At 41.5% G+C, this 21663-nt stretch overlaps 1 protein-coding gene across 1 annotated transcript in view; it reads left to right on the top strand.

Annotated features, from left to right (window-relative positions):
• The window catches only part of CFI (complement factor I), a 34745-nt gene extending 19575 nt beyond the window's left edge, over nucleotides 1-15170 (top strand). The window contains exons 7-13 of the mRNA XM_058666690.1: nucleotides 11-31; nucleotides 5386-5421; nucleotides 8197-8300; nucleotides 8476-8579; nucleotides 11457-11734; nucleotides 13248-13352; nucleotides 14803-15170. Of these exons, the coding sequence (XP_058522673.1) occupies nucleotides 11-31; nucleotides 5386-5421; nucleotides 8197-8300; nucleotides 8476-8579; nucleotides 11457-11734; nucleotides 13248-13352; nucleotides 14803-15020 (866 nt within the window). The 3' untranslated portion in view covers nucleotides 15021-15170. The remainder of the gene's footprint in view (nucleotides 1-10; nucleotides 32-5385; nucleotides 5422-8196; nucleotides 8301-8475; nucleotides 8580-11456; nucleotides 11735-13247; nucleotides 13353-14802) is intronic.
• The last annotated feature ends 6493 nt before the right edge of the window (nucleotides 15171-21663 follow it).

Genomic DNA, 21663 nt, shown 5'->3' with positions numbered 1-21663 from the left:
TTTTCTTCAGGTCTTTCATCTATGGCTCGAGGCAGGTATTTTATTAAAATATGGGACACCAAAAAATTGAAGCAAACTAAAGTTCTATTATCTTCTTTGTATGACTAATGTAGCTGCTGACCAAGGGTTGACATGGCTATGCATTAGCAAGATTTCAGCTTTACTGCTCAGGCACATGGACCTTTTTCAGTTCTCACCCTGCCTTCCCAGGCACAGCCAGAGATCATAAAATACCCCCAGGGACCCTTCCCTGCACACTTCTCCTTTGCCTAACACATTTCTCCTCTCCCTCTAACTTTTCCTTGAAACCAAGGCAGGTCATGAAGAAACTGCCAGCAGAGGAACAATAACATGTTTCATGATAGCTGTTTTCTTGTTATATAAGCCAAATGTCTCCGAATTCTCCAAATCTTGGGAGATGCCCTTTCCTAAAATATTCATATAAACACCTACATCCCCAGCCCCTATGCTTCTGGAAGTTCTTGGCCCCTCATAGAATTTCTTAGGATTCCCACGCAACCAAGCAGTTCAAGATCTCCCTTTCTCTAAAAGCCTATTTTTAGTTCCTTTTTTCACTCCCTCTCACTGGTCATCTTGCCCTCTGAAATCTCTGATCTTTTCCTTTCTTGGTTTGATTTTCCACCGTTATTCTTATTCTTTAGTCTCTCTTTTACTTCCTTCTATCTAGTTTTGGACCTTGGGGGCAAAGGGACTAAGTTAAAGACATTCTTCAGTCTGTTGGACATGATCATCATTGGTCCAGACAAAGTCTCTGTCTTGTTTTACTTTGTTCTCTTTATTCCTGTATCCCTGTTCCCCTTCCTGTGTGAGCAACTACCATAATGTGATTTAATAAGCAGGTTTACTGCTTTGTTTGCATTCTTCTCCAAAGTATGTATTGTTTTGAAAGCATACATTGTTAATTTGCATGGCATTATGTGGTGGGTGTCCTATTTACTTTTTTTTTTATTCATTGATTACATTGTATTATATGATACAGTTTCGTTGGAACTGGGAATCACCCCACCCCTCCCCCCGCCCTCCCTCCATGTGGAATATTCCATCTTGTTGCATATCCACTGATCAAGTACAGTTGAGAGTCCCTCTTTGCAAGCATAAACCAAACACAGAGTCCAACATCCCATAGTCCTCAGCTTCCTGGGGAGACCCTGTCCGGTCCGAGGGCAGAACCATCAGACTATCAACCCGATCAATTAAAGGCTCCAAGGTACCCTCAGCAACAATTAACTTCGTTGTGTAACTAATAGTTATAGTATTCAGTAACCAGTATGTTAAAAACAATTGCAATTTCTTAACCATCTTCTGTGATCACCTCATTGTCAATTCAGTTTTAGTTTATATACAACATATAACATAATACACATAAAATAACATGTTTTACATAACATCATATCCTCTTAAATTAACGCAAACATGTGGTATCTGACCTTTTGGGATTGGCTCATTTCCCTTAGCATTATGGTTTCCAGTTTGGTCCATTTGGCCACAAAGAACTGCATTTTATGTTTTTTAATAGCTGAGTAGTATTCCATGGAGTAGTTGAACCATAGCTTTCTTATCCAGTCTTCTGCTGATGGGCATTTCGGTTGCTTCCATGTTTTTGCAATTACTGATTGTGCTGCTATGAGCATAGGGGTGCATGTTGGCTTCTCATAAAACAATTGTTCTGGATATATTCCTAGGAGTGCTATTGCTGGATCATATGGTATGTTGATTTTGAGTTGTTTGAATGTTCTCCATACTGATTTCCATAGAGGCTGTACCAACCTGCAGCCCCACCAGCAGTGGAGTAGGGTTCCCTTTTCCCCACAACCTTGCCAACAAGTGTTGTTGGTGCTTTTATTCATGTGGGCCAGTCTTACTGGCGTCAGGTGGTACCTCATTGATGTTTTAATTTGGATTTCCCTTATTGCCAGGGAACTTGAGCATTTTTTCATATGTTTATTTGCCATTTGGGTTTGTTCTTTTGTGAAGTGTTTGCCCATTTCCTGTGCCCATTTCTTGAGTGGCTTGTTTGTTTTGGTGTTTTGGTTGTTTTGTAGTTCTTTGTATGTTCTGGAGATTAGCCCTCTGTCACCTATGTCGTGCGCGAAGAACTTCTCCCATTCTGTGGGTTGCTTTTTTACTTTGTTGATTGTTTTCTTCGCTGTACAGAAGCTTCTTAGTTTGATGAGGTCCCATTTGTTTATTCTGGTTTTGATTTCTGTTGCTTTTGGTGTCCTTTTTAGGAAGTCGGGGCCTACCCCTAGATCTTGTATATACATTCAACGCAATCCCAATCAAATTGCCCAAAACATTCTTCACAGATCTGGAAACAATGATTCAAAGGTTCATCTGGAAACACAAAAAACCACGAATAGCTAGAACCATTCTCAAGAACAGGAAGTTAGCAGGGGGAATCACAATCCCAGACCTCTGGACATACTATAGGGCAGTGGTTATCAAAACAGCCTGGTACTGGCAAAAAAATAGAGAAGATCAATGGAGCAGAATAGAAACACCAGATGGGAACCCACACAAATACAGCCAAATGATCTTTCACAAAAAGACAAACTACAACCCAGGCAAATGGGAAGGTCTGTTCAATAAATGCTGCTGGGACAACTGGTTGATAGCCTGCAGAAACAAAAAGATAGACCCGCATTTCTCACCATACACTAAGATCAAGTCCAAATGGATAAAAGATCTAAACCTACATCCAGAAACCTTCAAACTTTTGGAAGAAAATGTCCTATTTACTTTTGTATTTTCCTCACAAAGTATTCTGTTTTAAAGATCTGTTCATGTTTCTGTGTATTCATCTGTTGCTTCTAACTGCCATATAAAACACTCAGGTATGTTCATATTTTTCAATTTACTGCCTGCTTTCTCAGTAATGGACTCTCAGTGCACAGTCACACTGCAATAAATATCATCTCCTTCAGGATGTGTGGGAGGGTGTCTTTGAGACATCTGGCTGGGCAGGGAATTTTCAAGTTGGTATATGCACCTTCTAAACTTAACTACTAGGGCCTGGATGATTTTTAGCGGAGTAGAAACATTACATATCAGTTTTCATTTCCAGCAAAAATATCCAAGGGTTTCTAGCAATCCCACCAAAATCAAGCATTATCCAGCTTTTTAATATTGCTAGTCTCACAGTCTCAATGGATAACCTTATCTGTTAACTTACATTTTTGTAATATGATCATTTTGAGTTTCTCTTCATATACGTAACATTTTAATTTTATTTTTTCTTTCCCCTGCCCTTTCGCCAGTTCTCATCCTTTCTTCATTTCAATAATTCTCTCTTTGAAATCATCCTTCTTTTGATTTCCTTTTACATTCTAGATATCAACCTATTGTCGATTTAGAACTGGCAAATACCGTCCTCCATTTTGTCATTCATATATTAGCTCTATCCATGGTGATATTTATTGAACTAGAAATCCTTAATATCAAAGTCATCAATTTTTGTGATTTATGATTATTTACTTATGTATTTTAACTGAAACATAAAAACTGTACATATTTATATGGTACCGCGTCATGTTTTGATACATGTCTAGCTTATGTAGTATTAACTCATAGTAAATATATCCATCTCAAAACATCTATCACTTCTTTATGATGAAAACCGTTAATATTTTCTTCTACCTTTAGTTATACATATTTACATATTTATACGACAATATTATTAGACACCCTGCTGTGAAAGAAAAAACACCAGACCTTTCTTTTCTTCTATATAACTTAGCACACATTAATCAACATTTCCCCATCTTCCTCCTTTCCCCCCAGCCACTGGTAACCACTTCTATGAGATCAATTTTGTTAGATTCTGCATGTGAATGAGAACCAGCAGTACTTGTCTTCCTATCCCTGGCCTATTCCACTTAGCAAAATGATCTTCGGTTCTAAGCCTGTTGTTGCAAATATTAAGATTTAATCTTTTTCCTGGCTCAATACTGTACAGATGGCTTCTATTTCTTGGCTGTTGTGAATAATGCTGCAATACAGTTTGTGTGTTTGAAGTTTTCAGCTACTCTTCTAACATCCAGTACACCTAAACTACAGGAAACCCTCCTCATCTCCCTTTGTGGAACACTAATGTGTATATTCGAGTCATCTCTGATTCGTGGGAGTGCTTTCATGAGTACTTCTGCGCAGAGCTTCCCTGCTTCGGAAAACAACTCAGATGCATGGCATGACAGACACATGTCAACCTGTCCCAAAACAAACTTGGGAAACCCAGGGGCAAGACATAGATAGGATTTCCATTACAAAGTAACTTACTTTTTAGGCTGTGCCATACCCAACCACATCCTTATTATCCATGGCAGATCATGTGTTAATGGGACTACAGCTTCTGATACCTAGGCCAGAGGAATAATGACTCTATCCTTTAAAATACTCCTGGATGACAGAGGGAAGATGGAACCAAATATCCTATATAACTTCAGGCAAAAGTCAAAGGAAGAAAGGAGAACCGCTTTTTCCTTTGGACTTCTCTATCCCAGATGCCTATTGCTAACTATCTATGATACTAAAACCAATGCATCCATGTTTGTGCCAGTAAGAGGTGACTTTTTAATGTTAGTTCAGAACTCTCTTCATCCGAGTCAATAACTGCTCCTTACACTTTACGAATGTAGCAGGTTTAAAGAGAAGCTTTCTATGAGTTACCACTTATGATCCTAATAGGTTATACTTCCCGTCTTCCTCACACCTTCTAGGGTGAAGTAAGATTTCTCTGCTCTCCCTCCCCATTTCTGAATAGCATAGGGCCTTACAAGTATATTAGGTTTTACAATTCTTTGATGTAGATCATAAGCAATCTGACTCATATCGATAGTTGGTTCATTGGTTACTTCACAATATCTTACTGCATGAGATACAGGCTGTTTGGGGTTGTAATAATATGACTGTTTTTCGGATTGACAATCATTTCATAACAGCCACATCAATAAGAACAACATCAACACCAAATTATAATGCCCTGAAAAAATAACGCGCCACTGAGTAACCAACACATGCGTGACAAAAAGGAAACACAGAAGTCTCTTGGGAAAAAAAGAGAAGCTTTCAGTATCTGTTCCGGGCATTGCTGCCTACTTGAGATAAAAACTACCACCACAGCAACAAAACCTGTGCTACTTCATACCTCAAGTTATAGCACTCATATCAACAGGTACCTATTGTGCTAGCAGGAATGGCTTTGTAGCTCATCTTGAGCCTTTACAACTTCACAGGAATTGAAAGGAAATAAGATATACTTTGGGGGACGACAAGTTTTAAAACAGCTAAAAATTTGAATGATTTTAATGATTTAGTTTTCACTACAAACACATGTTTATAACCTTGTAACTTTTTGTTTTACCATAGAAGAAACAAAACTGTTGATTGCTGGTATGGATACAGGTAAGTTAACACTGTATTTTTTCTAAATATTGTATTTTTTGACTAGTGGTTCCTGGTTTAGGCTTACATTTCCCCCTTTTTTTTCTTCTCTCATTGTAAGTTTGCATTTTAGTATCATGTGTGAATGTATGCATTTATATATATATATATATGTAATTTATTCAAGCAACAATTAACAGTTACCAATTTAAATTGAAAATACATAACATTATTCTTGCTAATTTTTATGAAGATAACTTTTAAAGAAAAGACCCAGCATCTGGCACAATGGTCCAGTGGCTGAATCCTTCCCCTTGCAAGTGCTGGTTCATGTCCTGGCTGCTCTACTTCCCTTATAACTCCCTGTTTGCGGCCTAGGAAGGCAGTGGACGCCCAAAGCCTTGGGACCCTGTACCCACTTGGGAGACCCAGAAGAAGCTCTTGGCCCTTGGCTTCAGATTGGCTCAGCTCTACCCTTTGTGGCCACTTAGGGAGTGAACTAGCAGATGGAAGATCTTTCTGTCTCTCCTTCACTCTGTAAATCTGCCTTTCCAATGAAAATAAATAAATCTTCTTTTAATCCATCTAACTTTATTGGAGAGGCAGATTTACAAAGAGAATGAAAGGCAGAAAGAAAGATCTTCCATTTGCTGGTTCACACCCCAAATGGCTGCAACAGTCAGAGCTAAGCTGATCCAAAGCTGGGAACCAGGAGCCTCTTCTGGATCCCCCATACAGGTGAAGGGTCCCAAGGCTTTATCCATCCTCCACTGCCTTCCCAGGCCATAAGCAGGGAACTAGTGGAAGTGGAGCAGATGAAACACAAACTGGCACCCATATGGGATGCTGGCATTTGCAAGTGGAGAATTAGCCAATGGAGCCACTGTGTCATCCCCTATGAAAATAAAATGTTTTAAGAAAAACAAGTACAAATAAGTTGTAATTGGTTTTTAAACTGGGTTGATAGATATGACTGATTTTGAAGTATAGTCTGACAGAGTTTTTCTATTTGATATGAACCTTGTGAGGCCTGGTTTGTCAAAAAAAAAAAAAAAAAAAAGGCCCAACCAGATGTCAAGCATGATTCGTAACATACGTTTGAAATAGAAAGTAAAAGAAGCCAATTGAATTAATCTATTCTTTTCAAAAAACATGTTCCACTGATCTGCTTCAACTGGGGTTCTTGGCTAGTCACCCACTCAGGACTAAATGAGATAAAGGATATACAGCATGCTTAGTATAGGAACTGACACATAAAAAAACAAATAATGTTGATATTTAATGTTAATATTAATTATTATTAGAGTTCCATAGAAACAGCCAAAAACCAAGACAGTGAGAAGGTGCAGTTCACCATGTCTTTAGCATATTCTGCTCCTTTCAGAAGGTGACCCGCCTTACCTAAGCTGCCCCTGGAGTAACACCTGGCATCTGGCTACTCTCAGAGACTGACAAATATTTAAACCCTTTGCCAGCCTCTTTCTTTTTTTTTTTTTTAATTCATTAATTACATTGTATTATGTAACACAGTTTCATAGGTACTTGGATTCTCCCCACCCCTCCCCAAACCCTCCCACCATGGTGGATTCCTCCACCTTGTTGCATAACCACAGTTCAAGTTCAGTTGAGATTCCCCCATTGCAAGCATATACCAAACATAGAGTCCATCATCTTATTGTCCAGTCAAGTTCAACGGCTTCTTAGGTATACCCTCTCTGGTCTGAAGACAGAGCCAGCAGAGTATCATCCCGATCAATTAAAAACTCCAACATACCATCAGCACAAATTTACATCATTATGGAATTAATTGACATAGTAATGAGTAACCAATATGGTAAAAGTAAATGCGAGTTATAACCACCTTCTGTGACCATCTCATTGACATTTCAATTTTAGTTTATACACAACATATAACAAACCTAACATAACATGTTATACATAACATCGTGTCATCTTAAATTAAGGCAAACATGTGGTATTTAACCTTTTGGGATTTCGCCAGCCTCTTTCTTTTTTTACATTTTTTTAAAATTATTTATTATTTAACTTCAGTAGTTACATTGTATTATGTGACACAGTTACATAGATACTTGGGTTTTTCCCACCCCTCCCCAAACCCTCCAACCATGGTGGATTCCTCCACCTAGTTGCATAACCACAGCTCAAGTTCAGTTGAGATTCCCCCATTGCAAGCGTATACCAAACATAGAGTCCAGCATCTTATTGTCCAGTCAAGTTCAACGGCTTCTTAGGTATACCCTCTCTGGTCTGAAGACAGAGCCAGCAGAGTATCATCCCAGTCAATTGAAAGCTCCAACATACCATCAGCACAAATTTACATCATTATGGAATTAATTGACATAGTAATGAGTAACCAATATGTTAAAAGTAAATGCGAGTTATTAACCACCTTCTGTGACCATCTCATTGACATTTCAATTTTAGTTTATACACAACATATAACAAACCTAACATAACATGTTATACATAACATCGTGTCATCTTAAATTAAGGCAAACATGTGGTATTTAACCTTTTGGGATTTCGCCAGCCTCTTTCTTGCACTAACTCGCCTTAGGAAAGAACCTCAGTGAATTTAGCCAGTTTTAATATCAATCCCGAAATGTTAAACAACATTAAGAGTATAATTTAGCATCCAGATAAATTTACTAATGAATCAAACCTGTTTTCTATTAACCACAGCTGTTGTTTTTGTGGCATATAAAATCTAGAGGAGTCTGTTTCCAAAGTAATGAATTCAAAGTAATAAAGATCCCATCTCTTACTTTCTTGAAGAAAGAAAACGGATAAAGTCATTATTACCAAAACTCTTTTGTGGAGTGAGAGAAAACACACACAGTCGAAGGAAACGAATTGTGGGAGGAAAGCCAGCTCAAGTGGTAAGCCCACATCAAAGTCACAACTTACACTTCCCAGAAGCAGCCTAAATTGAGGGAAGCAAGGTGGGATGAAGTGATTACAGGAGTCCAAGTTTCTTACAATGGACAGAGTTAGGGATACCTGCTAGTACCACTGTCTGGTAGAAAGGAAGTGACCACATGAATGTCTTTTCAGGGAGAATTTCCATGGCAGGTGGCCATTAAGTATGACAATAAAATCAAATGTGGGGGAATTTACATCGGTGGCTGTTGGGTTCTGACTGCAGCACATTGTGTCAGGTAAAAATGTTTTCCATGCATTTTAGATTTCCTGAAACAATGAGTAATAGAAATTGTGGTAGATGTTAAAATGCAAACATGTCTGAGGATTCACTGACACTGTTGTTTTATGAACTGCTCCATTCCTGCTGATACTCATGGCTGAAATTCCAGAGGCCAGTCACCCAAGACCTGCTCTGTTCTTCACAAACCAAACTGCTGATTCCACTGGCAAGGGCAAATTCACCCATTAGGTACAAGGTTACTTCACTCGGCTCATTTACATGTTAGGAAAGTGAGTAGTTACTACTTAACATTTTGAAGAGCTGGGAACAAAATCTTTGGAGAGCACATAAATGAATATTTATAAAGAGAAAATACTAACCCAGCATTTTCTCTGATCCTGTTCTCAACAAAGATGTTGTCTAGACATCTTTTAAACTTCTTAACTGTGAATGGGAAATACACATTCGCTGCAGGTCCAGTAGGTGAGTTATAAATAGCTGTATTAGTTTGCTAAGGCTGCCATAACAAGATACCACAGCACGGGAAACTAAATCACAAGCATTTCCTTTCACAGAGTTCTGGAGGCTTTAAGTTCAAGATTGGGGTGCCAGGTGGGCTGATTTCTCCCCGAGGTCTTTATCTTAGGCTTAAAGATGACCATCTACTCACTGTATTCATTTACAGCCTTTCCTTTGGGCATATGCTTTCATGGTCTCTCTCTCTCTCTCTCTCTCTCTCTCTCTCTCACACACACACACACACACTCCTACTGGAATAAAGTCCCACCTTTCTGAACTCACCTAGCTCTGATTACTCCTTTAAAAGTCCTATCTCCAGATGGGTCACAATGGAGCTTAGGGTTTCAAAATGTGCAGCAGACATAATTCAGTCTATAACAATGGCTGAATTGCAATACCTAAAAGGTATTGATTAACAAATCAAAATCATCAGGGAAAAGAATGGAGCTCCAGGTTATTAGTTTACTCATGACTATAGAATGAATGAGCATATATCCTTTATGGAGCACTTACCATGAACTAGGCACTGGGCCACGCACTTTGATATATGCTGTCTTATTTAGTATTCTCAACAATCCTTAAAAGGAAATATTGTTCTTCCTGTTATGTGGATTAGCAGAATGAGACTGAGAAGTCACATGTCTTGGCTAAAGCTGCACAGGTAATCAACAGAGCAAAGATAAAGTTAAGTGAAAATAGTAACTTTGATTAAGACCTGTCAAATAGCCAGACAATCCAAAGTTGAGAAGAATAACAAATATGTCAAATGATTAAATGTGAATTATAACCTATAAAAATCCACATGTATTGGAGAAATGAGCCAAATCTAACATCTTCCTTCTTCATTTTTTTTATTTTAATCTTTTTGTTTGTTTGAGAGGCAGATAAAGAGAGAAAAGAGAGCTCCCACCTGCTGGTTCACTTCCCAAGTACTCTCAACAGCTACAACTGGAACTGAAGCTGGAATCCTGGAACTCTGGCCAGGTGTCCCCTGGGAGTAACAGGAACTCAATTGCTTGCACCATCACCGCTGACTCCAAGGGTCTACCTTAGCAGGAAGCTGGACTCAGGAGTAAAGCTAGATAATCTAGGAACTCAGATGTGGGAGTTCCACACACTGACTGGTAGACCAAATGCTATTCCCAAATTCTGCCTTCTTATAGATCCTTCTCTTGGCTTTGGTGCCATAACACTCTCATGGGTTTCTGTTTGTCTCTCTGAACATACCTTCTTTGTCCTTTATACACATTCCTCCTTCTGTGTTTGTGCATTAGTATTCAGCTAAAATATTGGAGTTCCTCACTCTTTAGGCTGACTTCTTCTTACTATAGTTATCTGCAGCATACATATTATTCTGGGCCTCTTCTTCAGCCACTGACCCTACAGTTGCCTACCAACCCATCTTGGATGTATCAAACTATATTGGGGAGCAGGAGCTTAGCCTGGAGGTTAAGATGCATTCCATATCACAGCGCCCAGGGCTCAATTTCCAGTTCCAGCTCCTGACTCCAGCTTTCTGCTAATGTAGACACTGGAAGGCAGCAGTGATGTGTGAAGTAGTTGGGTGCCTGCCATGCCCGGGGCAGACTTGGATTGTGTTCCTAACTCCCTGCTTTGGTTTGAGCCTGCCCTCAGCAGTTAGAGACATCTAGGGAGTAGACCAGCAGGTAAAAGATGGCTCTCTCCATTTCAACCAAATAATTTTTATATTGCATCAAATTCAAAATTTCCTGAGATTAAGCTCACAACAGTATTTTCCCCTCAAATATGGTCCTGTTCCAGTATTCCTTACCTCAGTAAATGACAACATAAGGCGGAAATCTGGGAATCACAGTATTTATTTTTCTCAGCTGTACCCTGTGCCAGCCAGTACTTTGGCAACTCCAGATGGCATTTATAATATCTACTGATGTAAATCTCAACTTCTCTCCATCCATGTGGCCCTGCTTTCCCCTTTGATCTGGGTTGTGCTGGCTGCCTCCTAATTGGCTCTCCACTGCAGTGATGCGCACTTATCTAGAGGCAGCAAAGTCTTGTTGCTTCTGGGAAGCCCAGAAGAATTGAGTAGCTTTTTTGCTTTGCTTTGCTTTGATTTGAGTAGCTTTTTGAGAATTGAGTAGGTTTTTTTGTTTTATTTTGTTCAGCTACTCAATTCTTTATTTTGCTAATATTGGATGGGTTGATGGATTATTCCTCTTTTCATTTACCATTGGCCTAATTCTGCTCTAAAAAATACAATCTCACTGCTCTAAGATAGCAAAGATTTTTTTTTAATGGTGAAATGAAGATGGTCCTTTCAGAGAGAATATAAAGTATCAGAATTCCACATTTATATATTTTTTCTCAACATATTTCTTTTTCCTTTTAGTTATAGCACAACCAGAACTCATCGTTACCAAATATGGACAGGATTGATAGATTGGATAAAACCTAATTCTGAACTGAAGGTTGAATATGTGGAAAAAATTATTATCCATGAAAATTACAATGGAACCAGTTACCAAAATGACATAGCTTTGATGGAAATGAAACCAAATTCTCACAGTAAACGTTGTGAGATCCCTAACTCCATACCTGCTTGCATTCCCTGGTCTCCATATTTATTTCAAGCTAATAAGACATGCATCATTTCTGGCTGGGGTCGAGAAAAAGGTATATGTTTTATACTTTGTTAGTTAAAATCCAAAGATTGGAAATGAATGGGATTAGAAATACATGAGAGCTAATCTTGTTAATATAAATTAGAGAGGTCTCTGCCTCCAGGCAGTTCATAGATAGTGATCTGCTAGAAGATATTTAGTCTATAACCATAGTACTGTGAGCAACAGTGCTTTCACTATATCAGCATTCACTAAACAGTTTCTTTGGGTTCAGATGGCTAATATTGCTGATGCAGAATGAGTAAGGCCTACCTGCTGTTCTCACAGAGTTTAGGGTAGTAAGGAAACTAACCCCAAATGAGAAACTACAGTATGAAAATTTCTGTGAACTGGGAAAAAAAGAAGTTGGGGCCAAGACTCACTGTTTACCCCAAAGACACCTTCCAGTGTTCTTACATTTTATTCTTATTCTGTCAGTCCACAGTATCTGGTCTTTCTGTTTCCTTGGATCAAAGATATTCAGGTCCCAAAACTTTCACTTACATGGAGATTCCCTTTCTTTGTTCATAGATTTATTTTATTTATTTGAAAGCCATAGCAACAGAGAGAGAGAGAGAGAGAGAGAGAGAGAGAGAGAGATCTTCACCCTACTAGTTAACTCCCCAAATGGCTGCAACGGCCAGAGCTGTGCCAAACTGAAGCCAGGAGCCAGCAGCTTCATCCTGGTCTCCCACACGGGTGGCAGGGGCCCAAGTACTTTGGTGATCTTCCACTGCTTTCCCAGGCATAATCATTTAGAACTAATTAGGAAACAGATTTCCTTACACACACACACACACACACACACACACACACACACACACACACAAACAAACCTGTTTGTAACTTCATACATACATCCTTTATTCTGACTCTAAGAAGTACTTTCAAGGAATGAGACTATATGGAGATAGGAGGTGTTTCTGTGAGAAGATTCTATCCATTCCTGTCCAACTCCCCCAAAATCAGCAACCAAAGATTAAGGATTTGATCTTTCACTCACTTCACCTATGAAGTATGTCTGACCTCATTCTCCTGGACCATCAATTCAGTTCTACAAAGGCAAGCATACCAGCTAACAATATGAGGAAAGCATAAAGGTGCTAAGCAGGTGTAGACCTTTGGCCTAGTGCTCGCACAGCTGTCCGAGTCATTGGACTCACATGCTCGCCCTGCTCCTGATTCCAGCTTCCTGCCAGTGCACACCCTGGGAGGCAGCAGGTGCTGGCTCAAACACTTCAACCCCTACCATCCACATGGGAGAACTGAATTAGCCTTGGCCTAGTCCAGCCTCAGCTGATGCAGGCATCTGGGGAGTGAGTCAGCAAATGAGAGTTCTGTCTGTTTCTCTTTTTAAAAGTTTTTTTTTTTTTTTTATTGTTAAGGAAACGTTCTCAAAAACTCATATATGTATTAAAGAGTACATGTGTATAGATGCTTTTATATTCCTAATGGCATAGTAGGCAGGAGCTTAAATTCAGATTTCTCATTTGTGACTAGAACTTTCGTTTTTTCATTTTCTTCAGATAACCAAAAAGTCTACTCACTTAGGTGGGGTGAAGTTAACCTTGTAAGCAACTGCTCTCAGTTTTACTCAAATCGCTACTATGAGAAAGAAATGGAATGTGCAGGTAAGTGCTAAGTGGTTTGTCTGAGAGATCTGTACACCACCTACCAAACATCTCTCCTCCTCTTCATACCTGCTCCCTGCTGTGGGCCTTGACCTCTTCCAAGTGTTCTGTCTATGATACCACCAAGCTCCTTCAGCCACTCCCCTTGTAGCTCAAGTTCCCTCATTTTAATTCTTTTTTTTTTTTTAAAGATTTATTCATTTTATTACAGCCAGATATACACAGAGGAGGAGAGACAGAGAGGAAGATCTTCCATCCGATGATTCACTCCCCAAGTGAGCCGCAACGGGCTGATGCGCGCCGATCCAAAGCCAGGAACCAGGAACCTCTTCCGGGTCTCCCATGCGGGTGCAGGGTCCCAATACATTGGGCCGTCCTCGACTGCCTTCCCAGGCCACAAGCAGGGAGCTGGATGGGAAGTGGAGCTGCAGGGATTAGAACCGGCGCCCATATGGGATCCCGGGGCTTTCAAGGCGAGGACTTTAGCCGCTAGGCCACGCCGCCGGGCCCCACCTCATTTTAATTCTAACAGAAAGAATCTTCCCTAAGCCATTATACAGCAGTTTAGCTCTTGGTATGTGACAAAGCAGAGACTGTGGAACCAGACTGCCTGGACTGACATACCAGTTGTCATATAACTGTGAGTAAGGTTCCTCATTTGCCAAAATTGAGGACCTTCATAGATAAGGAAAATGAAATATAGAACAGTTAACTAATTTTCCAACCAATGTATCACATTTGGGATGCCTTATTGAAACCATTTGTAATGAATACTGAAAAAGACAGCATTATTGAAATCTTATGAATTCTTAGATATAGTGGTTTAAAAATCTTAGAAAGCCATAAGAAAAAAGCACCTTCCTCTGTTGAAATGGAATTCAAACTTCCTGTAGACAGATGAGTAGAGAGCACAAAATCCTCCAGGAAGGGTGAGGAACGGAAGCTCTGGGGTTCATCTGCCTGGGGTCAAGTAGAGCTTTCATAAGTAGTTAAGTACTATTGGCACTTTCGAACAAATAGCTAACCTCTCTGTGACTTATTTGTCCTACCTGTGAGATAGAAATAGGAATGACACACCACTTTGAGTTGTGAGAATTAAGGCAGTGAACGATTGATGCATATAAGCTCTTAGTAAATACCAGATACTCCTATTATTTTTTCCTCTTAGCTTAACATGCCATTGTCAAACTACATTCTCTTCACACTATACTTAGCAGTTGCATAGGTAGAATATCCTAAAGTGATGGATGAATAGAATACTTATAAACTTTTCCCTAATCTTCCCAACTCTGCAAGTCCAGCAAGGACCCGTAAGGAGGGGCGATCTCATTCAAATTATTTCAGTAAAGTGTAAGAAAGTCAAAGTCATTGCCGGCACTGGCAGAGGAGGCAGGAAGTCAGTAGAGTGGCCTTGATAAAGGTGATCTTCTCCTTCCATTTTCTTTCTCAGGTACAATGGATGGTTCCATCGATGCCTGTAAGGGTGACTCCGGAGGCCCCTTGGTTTGCAAGGATATCAACAATGTGAATTATGTTTGGGGCATTGTGAGCTGGGGTGAAAACTGTGGAAAACCAGAGTTCCCAGGCGTTTACACAAAAGTGGCCAATTATTTTGACTGGATTAGCTACCATGTAGGAAGGTCTCTTGTTTCTCAGTATAATATATAAAATTGTGTTCTCCCCCTTTTTTTTCCTACCCTTTGTCTCTTGGGAGTCCCATCTTAGTCAAAATTAAATGAAATAATCAGTGCTTCTCAATGGAAAAAATGGAGGTAAATCTTACTGAAATTTTTAATGACTTATCAAGCTCACACTGTACTGTTTTGCTGTACAATTCCCAAATAAATATTTTGATCAAACACAAGTTTTATTTATCAGGAAATTTTAATTATCTCTTTATACAAGAATGATACATTGACTAAAACATTTAACTAGTTGAATGGCATTGCATTCACCTAAACTGGGTTAAACCCCCAACTTTCCCACCTCCTAAATTTGACCTTGGGTAATTTATTATCCTCTTTATGTCTCATTTTCCATCTATGAAATGAAAACTAGAATTTCATGAAAAATAAAACTGTGTACCTATGTAAAATACGTGACATAGTACTTGTCATATAGTGTATAGGCCTCACTGCCTAATGTTCTCTTTTTAACATTATTTATTTGTCTAAGTATGCATTTATTTATTTTTTTTAAAAGATTTATTTATTTCGTTTAAAAGGCAGATTTGTAGAGAGAAGGCTCTTCCATCTGCTGGTTCACTCCCCAAGTGTCCACAAGAGCCAGAGCTGAGACAATCCAAAGCCAAGAGCCAGAAGCTTCTTCCCATGTCAGTGCAGGATCCCAAAGCTTTGGGCCGTCCTCTCCTGCTTTCCCAGGCCACTAGCAAGGAGCTAGATGGGAAGCGGGGCAACCAGGATTAGAACCAGTGCCTATATGGAATCCCAGTGCATGCAAGGCAAGGACTTTAGCTGATACCCTACTGTGCACCAGAAACTCCATGCAGCTCTCCCACATGGGTGTCAGGAACCCAGTTCCTGGAGCCATTACTCCTGCCTTGCAGAGTCCGCATTAGCAGGAAGCTGGAGTCAGGATCCAAGGCTGAGACTCAGATCCAGGTACTGTGACGTGGCTCATGGGCATCCTAACTTATATCTCAAAACCTGTGTTTAATTCCTACCCCTCTCTGCTTCTTTACATATTTAACTACAGAAAAAAAAGTCTTTGTTTCCTCCATTCACATATTCTTCTTGACCCTATCTCCAAACCTCGCCCATGTTACTATCAGATAACTCAGCTGTGCCATATCTCACAGGCACTAAGCAGCTCTCATCTAGATCCTGCAGTGTAGCGCTCTCTCCATCTGCTATTCTCAGCCTGCCTCCCCAGCCTCTTCCTTCTTGTTACTTTCAGTTGTCACTTTCCCTGGTGATCTTATCTGGATTCAGATTTAAATGTCACCCATGGCGAATGGCCCAGTGACATAGTGGTTTGGACCTCCCTTTGTGGTACCAACATCCCATATGGGTGCTGGTTCACTCCACTTCTAATCCAGCTCCCTGATTATGGCGTGGGAGAGAAAGGTCTAAGCCTTGGCACCTTGCACCCACATGGGAGACCTGGAAGAAGTTCCTTAATCCCGGCTTTGATTTAGCCAAGCTCCAGCCATTGTGGTCATTTGGGGAGTGAACCAGTGAATGGAAGATTCTCTCTCTCTCTCTCTCTGTCTCTGTGTGTGTGTCTCTCTCTCTAACTCTGCCTTTCAAATAAAAAATAAATTAATTTTTAAAAGCTTGCTCATAGACCCATGACTCACAAATATGTATATTCAGCCCTGACCTTTCCTAGAACTAGATGTAGACTCTACTACATGCCACTGAAGCCTTAGCATCTCCATGTGGATATCTGGTAGCATTTCAGAAAAAAAAATATGCCCAGCCCAAAACTCATATTGTTCCTCCCTAAACCTGCTTCTGCTCCGCTCAGTAATGGCCACAACCATCACCCTGGGGGCACAGAAGGCACTTTCCATCATGTCACCCTACTGTAGTCTCTGCATAGCACTGACTATCCTCCAACCTATTCTCTTTTCATTGGCTTGTCTACTTTCCCATGCTTTTCCCTACCAATTATAAGACATGGGAGAGAGACCGCATAGATCTTCCTTCTGGTTGCAGTCCTAGCACTTGTTTCACAGAGGGTGCTTAATGAATCAGCATTAGCTGCTTTGCTTTTTTATATATATATTTTATTTTTATTGGAAAGTCAGATATACAGAGAGGAGGAGAGACAGAGAGGAAGATCTTCCATCCGATGATTCACTCCCCAAGTGACCGCAATGGCCGATGCTAAGCCGATCTGAAGCCAGAAGCCAGGAACCTCTTCCGGGTCTCCCACATGGGTGCAGAGTCCCAAGGCTTTGGACCGTCCTCAACTGCTTTCCCAGGCCACAAGCAGGGAGCTGGATGGGAAGTGGAGCTGCCGGGATTAGAACCAGCGCCCATATGGGATCCGGGCGCGTTCAAGGCGAGGACTTTAGCCACTAGGCCACGGTGCCGGGCCCTGCTTTGCTTTTATTATGTTTTGTTTTGTTTTTAACTACAGCTATCATCCTAAAGGAAATATAACCTTTTGAGTAGCATTGGGGTGCAGTCTTGGATGCAATCTGGTTGTTTTAATAGAAATGCCATGTCTCCTTAGATTCCAAGATCAGTACTTTTCCCCTTTTAAAAAAATTATAGTAAAATATTTATATGTAACATAAAATTAACCATTTTAATCACATCTAGTATATAGTTCAGTGGCATTCAGTGCATTCAAATTATTGTATCATCCATCTCGACATTTCCATCTTCCCTTTTAAAAATTTCATTATTTATCCATATGGTACAGATTGAGAAGTATAGTGATACTTCTGACCCTACCCTCTGTGTTCAGCCCACGTTCCTCACCCTCTCTCCCCTGCTCATATGGAACTGCACATGGGAGCTGGGGTCCAAGCTAAAGGCTGTCGAGGTATCTGATGGAACACTCTTGCAGTGGTCTTTGCGTTATTCGAAGATCACAGACTCCATTTTTTCTAGTTTTTCTTAAATTGGCCACAGCTGTCTGCAGTTAGGAGGCCTGTGGCAAAGCTGTAAGCTGGGAGAACCACAGAGGTAAGTCATGTCACTTCTGCTCTTCCTGCTTCATACCCATTGAGTATTGCCTCTTTATTCCATCTCTCAGGCTAGCCAGAGTTTAAATTACTTTTGTCATTTGATTGCCAACTGATGTGTAAAAGGAACTCCCAAAGAGTGGCCTAAAGTAACTTTGCTGACAGATCTGGGGGTTGCTTGGGCCCAGGTGGGCAGTTTCCCTTCAGGTCCCTCATTCAGCTGCAGACACGGCTGGAGCAGTTTTTCTCGGAGATTTCTTCTCTCACGTGTCTGGTGCTTGGGCTGGGAGACTTCACAAGCTGGGACTCCTCGGGTATCTATCTCCATGTGCTGTGTCTTTATGGACTGTAAATGATAGACTGAGGTCACTGGAACCAGCTGGTGAGGGTCCCAAGAAAAATTTCAGCATCTGTACAGACTGCCCCGTCCTTGCAGTGGACATCAGTCAGCATCACTTCTCTCACAAAGTCCTGCCCAGGTCCAAGAGAATCTCTCACTTTAAATACATATATATGCATATATACATATATTTGAAAGGCAGTCTTGCAGAGAGATAAGGAGAAGTATAAAGTTCTTCCATTTGTTGGTTCATCCACAAAATGACCACAATGGCTAGAGCTGGGCTGGTTCAAAGCCAGGACCCAGGAGCTTCTTCTGGGTCTCTACATGGGTGCAGAGGCCCAAGGACTTTGGCCATCCTGCACTACTTTTTCCAGCCCACCAGCAGGGAACTGGACTAAAAGTAGAGCAACCAAAATCCAAACTGGCAGCCATTTGGGATGCCAGCACCATAGCAGAGGCTTAGCATGCTACGCCATGGTGACAGCCACAGGAGAATTTCTTACTCGCCAGAGTGTCAAATGCTTGAATCTACCTTGTCCTGACTTAACAGTGCAAGAGCAAGGTGGCAACTTCAAGGACATCTGTGTGAGATAAACAGACATGGACACCCTCAATTCACAAGGAGTCGTATCAATGCCCCTTAAAGGATGATGTCAGTGTGTGCAGTAGCTGAGGCCTGGAGGCTTCAGCAGGCATGGACCTTCCAGTGAGAGTGGATCAGCAGGCATGGACCTTCCAGTGAGAGTGGAGTGTCTGAAAAGCCAAGAGCAAGCTCTCCAGAGGAATCTTGTGGCGGCAACCAGGAAGAGCATGAGCAGCATGATTTAACTCCACTGTTGCCAGGTCGGAGTGAAGACTTTAATGGCATACAGCAGAAGCCAATCTAACTGATTTAATGAAACACACGTTCAATCCAAGATATAATATACATCACAGATTCTCCAGAAAAATGGAGTCTACACAGAATAATGCACACAGAGACTACTGTAGACTGTCCATCACAAACTTCCACAGCCGCCAGCCTGGACCCCAGTCTCCATGCGCATCATGTACCGAGCAGCTGAGCACAGGGTGCTGCTGCCAGACCCTCTGCCATTCCCGCTTGTCTGCATTCACGTGGCCCTCCCTGCAAGTGCTCGGCAAACAGAGCTCAGTGGATGTGGAGCTCTGCCCTCATCTTCTACTTACTCCAGTCTCTGATCTCTTCTGAGGCAGACGGGAACATAAGTTACAAAGTTTTACCTTCCAGGTACAATGATAATAAAAACTCAGGGGAGATCTGGAAATAAGCCTGGAGTGTTAAAGAGAAGTTCCTTAGAGACAAACCTAGCCTGAAATATGGAAGAACATTTCAGGCAGAGGCAAATCCAAGTTCCTGCAGCATAAGGAGCCAGGTACCCAAGGAAACTGCCACTTGACTTGAGCCCTAAATTAACTGAGAGCTGAGAGCACTACAGGATTCCAGCAATTTGAAATCGAAGGCAGTGCAGAAAACACTTTGGAGAGAGATGAGATAGAAAAGGGAGACCATGAAGACACTTCTGGAATAAACCAAATGAAATGGTGGAGACAGAAAAACTTGCCTAAGTAAGCTTAGTGACCTTCACATTCAAACCATGCACTCCACCAATCCAGAGGCATTTATCCCTCATGTCCATCTACAGCCACATCTGCCAACCCAGCCTCAGCTCTCCCCATACCCACCCTGAGGATATAAAGGTGCCCCGGCCCTTTGTTCTTTCTTCTCATGCTGTATGGCTGTTCTTCTCATCCTCTGCCAGGAGCTTCTTCCAGGTCTCCCACATGGGTACAGGGTCCTAAGGCCTTGAGCCATCCTCTCCTCTACTGCTTTCCCAGGCCACACACAGGGAAGTGGAAGCAAGTGGAGAAACTGGGACACGAACCAACACCCATATGGGATCCTGGCACATGCAAGGTGAGGACTTTAGCCACTAGGGTACTGCGCTGGGCCCCTATGCTCCCTTCTCTAAATATGTTCAAAAATGCCACCTCTACCCTCCCTCCCCCACTAAATGCTTCTGCATGTTGTGAGCCTTGGTTGATGGAATTACTGTCACCCGACTTCAACTCCTGCTTCTAGTGTGCTAGTTCAAGCCAATTCCAGGGAACCTGGAGTCGTGCTGTCCCCATCCACATAAGGGACATGTCTATTTACCTGGTCCAAAGGCTGCCTACATCCCTGTCAGAGGGGTTCTGAATGGAAGAAGTCAGGCATACAAGATGCCTAGCACAGAATGTGCACTCAACAAACAGGACATGATTCTTAGGAACTCCAAACTGCATTCTTAAAAAGATGTACTTATTTGAAATGAAAGGCAGAGTGTAAGAAGGTCTTCCACTCCCCTGATTCACTCCCCAAAGAGGTGCAAGAGCCAGGAGCCCAGGCTCTCCCACAGGGGTGGCAAGAGTCTCCTAACTTGGCCATCTCCTGATGCTTTCCCAGGCACATCAGCAAGGAGATGCTGGCATGGTGGGCAGAAACTTAACCCACTGCACCACAATGCAGGCCCCTGTACTGTGTGTGCAGTTAGTCCAAACTCATGCAGCTCCTCCCGGACATAAGGCATCAGTTTCCATAGTCCTCATCTAAAGGAGGCAAATGTTGCTAACATTTCCAGCATTGCCCTGCATCCATCGCAAACCTCTTTTTATAGTTATTTATAGCTCTATTAAAATGTGCTGCAGTCTGTTTATTTATGGATCCTTAACAACGCAGGAAACAATGCAGAGAAAGGTGAGTAGAACTAGCAAGTAACATAATACCTTGAAAAGGAACACGGTGACTACCCTCGCCCCAATTTTTTTTTAACTGCACTCCAATATAGACTACTGATTCTTTCTCAATTGGAAACGCAATCTGTAGTTTTCATGGTTAAACCATCTTGTCCCACAAAGTGTAAACTAACATCTAGCTCATCCTTGGTAACGGCCACAGCCTGCGAGGTACCTTTTCCCTCCAGAACCTGTCCGCTCTATCCGCAGCCAGAGGGTTGTTAGGACGCTGGGTCACTTACGGTGAAATCTCCTTTTCAAACCGAAAATTCAGCGGACCCATGCAGATGCAATAAACACCAGAGCTTGTCCAGAACCGGGAAAGCCTGACATTCGGGGTGGTGGCGCAAACCCTGGCACATTACATTGGGTCACGCGTGGATTCGCTCTGCAATTCCCGATGCCCACGGCTACTCCATATCTAAGTAATTAGACTCCTTCTGGCACGAGGTTCGGACACGGCGCTTTCCATGGCCGAAGCCAGTATTTCCCACGCGAGCAACCCAGAAAGTTAT

This window comes from Ochotona princeps, chromosome 7 (assembly GCF_030435755.1).
Source record: "Ochotona princeps isolate mOchPri1 chromosome 7, mOchPri1.hap1, whole genome shotgun sequence".
NCBI lineage: Eukaryota > Metazoa > Chordata > Mammalia > Lagomorpha > Ochotonidae > Ochotona > Ochotona princeps.
Note: the sequence above shows the minus strand (reverse complement) of the source record. Positions and strands in the feature narration are given on the sequence as shown.